Here is a 6,691-nt window from a genome sequence, read left to right on the forward strand (position 1 = left end):
GTATTGTTCTCAGACGAATCAATTTTCGGACAGTGGAATGATATGGATCTGGAGAATGCCTCACCAAGAGTTTTGACTCAACAGATTGCAGACACCTGTGAAGCATGGTGGTTTCAGGGTGATGGTTTGGGTAGCTGTTTGGGTTGGTGGGAGATCGAGCTTAATGGAGTGCGTTGGCAACATAAATTTTGCGAAATACGTCGAAATATTGGAGGAAGGACTCTTGCCACTTTATTCCTCGGGTTTTGTGGACAAGAACACAGCGTTGTTCCAGGAAGATGGAGCACCGTGTCAGACTGCTAGAAACACCCAAAAGTGGCAGGAAGAAAATGGTATCCAGAAGTTGCCCTGGCCGAGCCAATCTCCTGACATGAACCCCATCGAAAACCTCTGGGCCATACTCGACCGGCAAGTCAAGAAACAACCAAAAAACCAACTTCGAAGAGAGATCTACTCCAAGTTCAGAAGCAAGTGTGGGCGAAAATCCCACAATCTAAAATTGACGAGATGATTCTCACGATGCCCCAAAGGATCAACGAACTCTACGAAGCGAAAGGAAGATCTACTAGATATTAATTAAATTATAAATATATTAATTCATGTGAATATAACTGAAAAATTTAATTTTTTCTGAAAAGGTGGTGTCTATTTACTTGTGACCACGATGTGTTTATGTACACATCATTATATTCTTATGGTAGCGGATTTATCGTATAATTATTTTATTTATTTATTTTACTTTTCAGTGTTGTAGTTAAAAATAGAAAATAATAATAATATGCGTCCAAAAGTACGAAAGTATAAAATAATGAAAAAGAACGAACAAATGTTTACAAAATCACATTTTAAGACCACTATAATCACTAACTATAAAAGGCTTATTTTTGGTAATGCTCAACAATATACCTGTCGCTTAGCAACAACACTATCACCTGATTGTTCTTAGGCCAACTATGGTGTTTATATTGAATGCTCAATATTCATGTTTATTTGTTAGCAGGTTTGTTTTTTATTCTTAATTTTTTATAACTTCGGTGATATTAACAGCAAAGTAGTTTAATTCAGAAGTTTTGTCACATTGTGTTGTAGCCAAAAACAAAATAAAGTTTACCAAGTAGTGTTTGAGTTTAACCTTACGTTACGTTTATGTGTTAGGCCTAATTAGACTACAAATAGGCCTAAGATTACTAATGTTATAGAGTCAGTGTTTAAAAAGTTTTAGGTGGTGAATAAATCTTAATTAATGAATATTTTTTGGCACTTTAACACATATATTACCTACTTGGCTTAAAACATAAAGCAAAATAAATGTCTATTACTACCAAATATCTTTTATTCTTTGTACACTCGAAAGAGTTGAAAATTTGTGTCTATGTGTAAGAAGTTTTAAGTTGTGAATAAATGTTAATATAATATTCTTTTGGTATTTTTTAACACACACGTGTGTGTATTTATGGCCAAAAAAGACAGAGAAGAAAGTGGTTGAATAATTAAACATAAACAAACTATCTGGTAATAACAAATGCATTTTTGTCAACATTCTGTTTTAGTTCCCGTTGTGTCTTTGTGAATTTGTTTTCCGCGAATGTCTCCAACGTTTCTTGAGCTATCGTGACCAAACCTTGCAAGCGAACTCGGGGGACTTTCTTATTTATATGGTTTAGCCTTACTGCCAAGGGGGACTAAAACGCTCCCGGAAGGTCATCCAAGTATGAAGAGGAGCAAAGAGCAGGTTTTCAAAGTCGCTGAAACCGAATCTGGCATCGAATTTTGTGCTTTTGAAACCCCTCGGGATCCCAGGAGCACTATATCTGAAATAGTGTTCACACTTCTACTCACGAGAAGTACCAATCGTGGCACACGTGCACAGGTACCATGGGTGAGTGCCCTTACGGGCAGTGTTCCCTCTAGGCTGAGCGGCAGCACAACAACCAATCAAGTGACACGCACTTCATTATTGCAGCCCCGTTGACGGCCTTAATGATCCTGGAAATCGATAGGCCTAAAGCCCAAATAACCAAATGGTAGCACTGCAAAGCGATCTGATGATCCAATAGGGCCGATTCTCAAAAATACCCTCTCCCAAAATTGCCTTGATACTGGAGCACGTGAAAAAATTGAAGGGAATATTGCTTATGGGACTTGTTTTTGGGTACGGATTTCTTTGGGATAACCATAGAAATAATGGAAGAGCCTGGTCAGTATAGTGAAGCTTTTGTGAATTATAGGGGAGCCCTGAAATTAGAAACAAATTTTAACCAAATTCATTGTAAATCTCATCTGAATTTTTTTTCTTTTTTACAAAATGATACATTTTTAGTTCATTAATTTCCAATTGTTAAATATCTATTATGTATTCCTTGCAGATCAACGAATCAAAAATTAAATATTCATTAAAATGATATGTTATCATTTACCTTTGCATCACTAATTTTGGCCTGGTTATGGCGCTCGACTTGCAATCTGCGGCTCAAATCCCCATCACACCGAACATGCTCGTCCTTTCAGCCGTGGTGGCGTTATAATGTTACGATAAATCGTTGATAAAAGAGTAGCCCAAAAGTTGGCGGTGGGTGGTGATGACTAGCTTCCTTACCTCTAGTCTCACACTGCTAAATTAGGGACGGCTAGCGTAGATAGCCCTCGTGTAACTTTGCGCGAAATTAAAAACAAACACTAATTTTTGCCGACTGCACACTGTGGCCATTGTCTGTACTATCGTATCTAATGACAACAACTAATTTTGGTATACTTTTTCTGCAACAATGCAGCACAATTTCAAATTATAATAGTCTTCCTCTTTTCACTCCATTGTTTCCCATTTTGATCTCACCAAAGGACTGTGGGCGATTTCATATCAGAAATCCATAAGTGATTGTAGTATTTCTTTTTTCATTTGGCAGCGTAACTTATGAAACAGCCAAGCATTGAAACAACACATGCCTATGAGAAGAAAAGTATTATCATATAATAAGCCTAGATTTGAAACTCGCACGATAAAACTCGAACAACATATCATGGAGATTTGAATAATCCATACACAAACATTAATTTGTTATAAATCTGGACTATAGCTGGACATTGGATGTTATATTGTCATTGCTGCACTTTTTTTCTCAAGTTTGCAGCTAACAAACGAGGATAACAGATGCACTGATGTGTTGTCATACCATTTATAAAAAAAGTTGTATTTGATTTTTCTTCTATCTGGTAATCAAATGACCCATGCCTTTTCTTTAAATGTTTTCCTGACATTAGTTTGCAGTATACAACCCTATTTGGTCTTAACAGTTCCAGCAACCAAAAATTCTCGTTTTTTCAGAGGTATTATCAACTTATAAGAACTGAACCAATGATCTCAAAAGAATTTGATATTTTTGTAAATTCTCTATCAATCTCAGAATCAAATTCACACTAATTCTAAGATATTCATTTTTTATTGCTATTGTACCTTTTCCATTGTACATTTCAAAGTCATAAATAATTATATTTGCAATAGCAAGTACAAAAACTTTAAAACCTCATTTATGTGGTTTGCTTTTATTATATTGTTTCATATCGGATCTTTCTTTGATTGGTAAGATCATTTCATCAATAGAATATTTCTCTTGCACTGGATCGAATCCCCTTCACACATGCTCGCCCTTTCAGCCGTGGGGGCGTTATAAAGTCACGGTCAATCCCACTATTTGTTGGTAAAAGAGTAGCTTACGAGTTGGCGGTGGGTGGTGATGACTAGCTGCTTTCCCTCTAGTCTTACACTGCTAAATTAGGGACGGCTAGCGCAGATAGCTCTCGTGTAGCTTTGCGCGAAATTCAGAACAAAAAACAAACAAACTTGCACTGGTAATGTATTCAAGTTTTTTCGTACAGATTCAATGATTGGACGTAATTTGTAAAGTGGGTTATCCTGGTTCCCATTTCTGGATGATATCAAAATTATTATTTGCATGAAAATAATTTCTTAGCTTATCAAACTGATTTCTGGGAATAATCTGCAATTATTGAAAATTGTCTGTGTTCTTTTGATTTAAGTTTATATCATGGCATCTATATAATATATGATAGAATATGAATGCCCAGAATTTATTCAATTTCAGATGTTGTTGTGTAACTAAAGTCTATTACCCGTTTTATTTAAACTGTTCACATAGGTTTGAGATGAGATGACCATTAAAAACTGTATGAAATATTGATGTGGTGTACAGATTTCATCCGTTTCTATTTCTGTACCGGCCCAAGCGGTGTTGACAAGATCAATATCTTTTTATTTGAACTTCAAACCAAGTTTCTGTTTGTTTTCCGTGTTCTGTGAACTTATGCCACAGCAGATACTTCATCATCAGATGAATTAAATTTCAATGGTGCCGCAGCAAGTACTTCATCATCAGATGAACTAGATCCAAAGTGTGCCGCAGTAAGTTCTTGATTATCAAATGAACTAGATCCAAATGGTGTCGTAATAGGTATTTCATCAATACTTTCTGATGATATTATTGTTTAATTTCTTTTTTTTTCTACCCATCAGTAGCTCAGGGATAAGCCTGAAGACTTGTAACGCTAAAAAATCGGGTTTTGATACCCGTGGTAGAAACAAATAGTCCATTTTGTAGCTTTATACTTAACAACAAACAAATAAATAAACATTCCCTTTTTTTTGTAGAAACTTTATACAATGGACGAATGCATTCTGTGAAGTAATAGCGATATATATATATATATATATATTTTATATCTATAAATTTAATGTTTTCAATGACTTTAGTGACTATCTTAACCCAGTGATACTTTTATGTTTCACATTACTTTTCAATAAGGAAATCCAGACCTCATTAAAAAATATATTGATTTTGCAAGTTTAGAACCTCATCATTTAAAAAAATAATTTTAGTCTACTCACCTTCAAACAAAAAGATGGATTATCTTACGAAAACTACTATGCCAACATAAGCTTCCATTTTGATCAAAGTACAGTAATTTTCAAATCGTCCACAAGGGTTTGGCTATTTTTACATATATTTTCAACACAGAGTTACCACATTTAAGAACTAATATTTATTAAAAGCATAATAGTATTATCCGATTCTAAATTTAACATGATTCAAAACTGACTCAACGGTCTGAGAAAATGACAAAATGTGTTTCTTTGAACTATGAGTCGTGTGTCTGTTACAGAATACCACTCTAAAGTCTCCTAACTGGGTCATAAAATTCACATATAATTTCTCCTAATATGGAAGTATAAATTATAGAATACTTTCTATAATACTTGTGGGTAGGGATGAGTTACAGAATATCCCATCATATAATACTGGAACCTGGAGGTGTGGGTCACACAAAATGCTGTCCATCCATAGTCTCCTACCAGTTGGCATTCTTACAGGCTTTAAACATTTGTATGGAAATATTTGCTTATGTGTGTGTATGTCGTAGATCATCTCAATATAGTATCCAACCATTTTTGTGTGTGTTACAGAATATCCCCTTATAATATTTGACCTATTATGTGTAGGCTACGGAGTATCGATAGTCTCTGATCCTTTATGTGTGGGTTACGGAGTGTCTCTTGTTTGTTTTTTATATCTCTGACCCGTTGTGATGCGTTGGAGAACATAGCTTTTTAGTGAACGGATTATCCCGACCCTTGTACGTGTGGGTAACTGAATGTTGAATTTTAGGTTTTGAACTTTCATGTACCTGTACTTCCCCAATCAGGACATTTGGGTCGTAACACCTAAAGATTCTTACTGTTGATGTGGGTTATACAATACATCCATATAGTTTCACAGTATGCATGTGAGGGTTATAAAACATCTTGCTATAGCCTGCGATCTTTCATATATGGGTTACAAAAATACTATGGTGCCAATTCCGAACTTTTAAACATCTCCTTCTAGCTTCCAGATCTTTATGTTTGTTTACAGAATACCTACTATTGACTTCGAACTGTGGCAGTTGGCTCTAGGTTCTCGATTTTTGCCTTTGTTTACAGGATACCTCTTAATAGACTCCGAACTGTGGCAGTTGGCTCTAGGTTCTCGATTTTTGCCTTTGTTTACAGGATACCTCTTAATAGACTCCGAACTGTGGCAGTTGGCTCTAGGTTCTCGATTTTTGCCTTTGTTTACAGGATACCTCTTAATAGACTCCGAACTGTGGTAGTTTGCTCTAAGTTCTCGATTTTTGCTTTTGTTTACAGGATACCTCCTAATAGATTCCGAACTGTGGCAGTTGACTCTAGGTTCTCGATCTGTTTCTTTGTTTGCAAACTATTTCATAATACTTGGCTCCAGATTTCTTTTTTCAAAACTCTTCTGAATAGAGTCCGACCCTTTGTGTATGGCCTACATAAAACCTTTTTTTTTATAGATTTAAACCTTCTGTCGGATACTTTTACAGAATACACACTCTTTAGACTTCAACAAGTTTACGTCTGTGTTTACAGTATATTACTTCGAGTCTCAACTCTGTTTCTGTGTGCACGCGCGTCTGTCTATACTTGCATTGGATCTTAGCTCTACTCGTGTAGCATATCGCAACCGGTGAACTCACCCCAAACTGCAACTAGGTATAACACCGAAGAAGCAATTCAAGAAGTCTGGGTGAACCAAGTTATCTGTGAGTCTTATCTCTGTCTCTCTTTTTTTTTTTGCTTTGCCTAGTATATCTACTGTCAATTTCTCAAACAGGA

At 35.7% G+C, this 6,691-nt stretch overlaps 1 protein-coding gene across 1 annotated transcript in view; it reads left to right on the forward strand.

The window, feature by feature from the left end:
- Nucleotides 1–6,162, forward strand: part of LOC106459307 (disabled homolog 2-interacting protein-like) — a 140,503-nt gene extending 134,341 nt beyond the window's left edge. Inside the window, exon 28 of the mRNA XM_022385761.1 lies at nucleotides 5,925–6,162. Within this exon, the coding sequence (XP_022241469.1) occupies nucleotides 5,925–6,162 (238 nt within the window). The remainder of the gene's footprint in view (nucleotides 1–5,924) is intronic.
- Nucleotides 6,163–6,691: the final 529 nt, after the last annotated feature.

This window comes from Limulus polyphemus, unplaced genomic scaffold, assembly GCF_000517525.1.
Source record: "Limulus polyphemus unplaced genomic scaffold, Limulus_polyphemus-2.1.2 Scaffold590, whole genome shotgun sequence".
Taxonomy (NCBI): domain Eukaryota; kingdom Metazoa; phylum Arthropoda; class Merostomata; order Xiphosura; family Limulidae; genus Limulus; species Limulus polyphemus.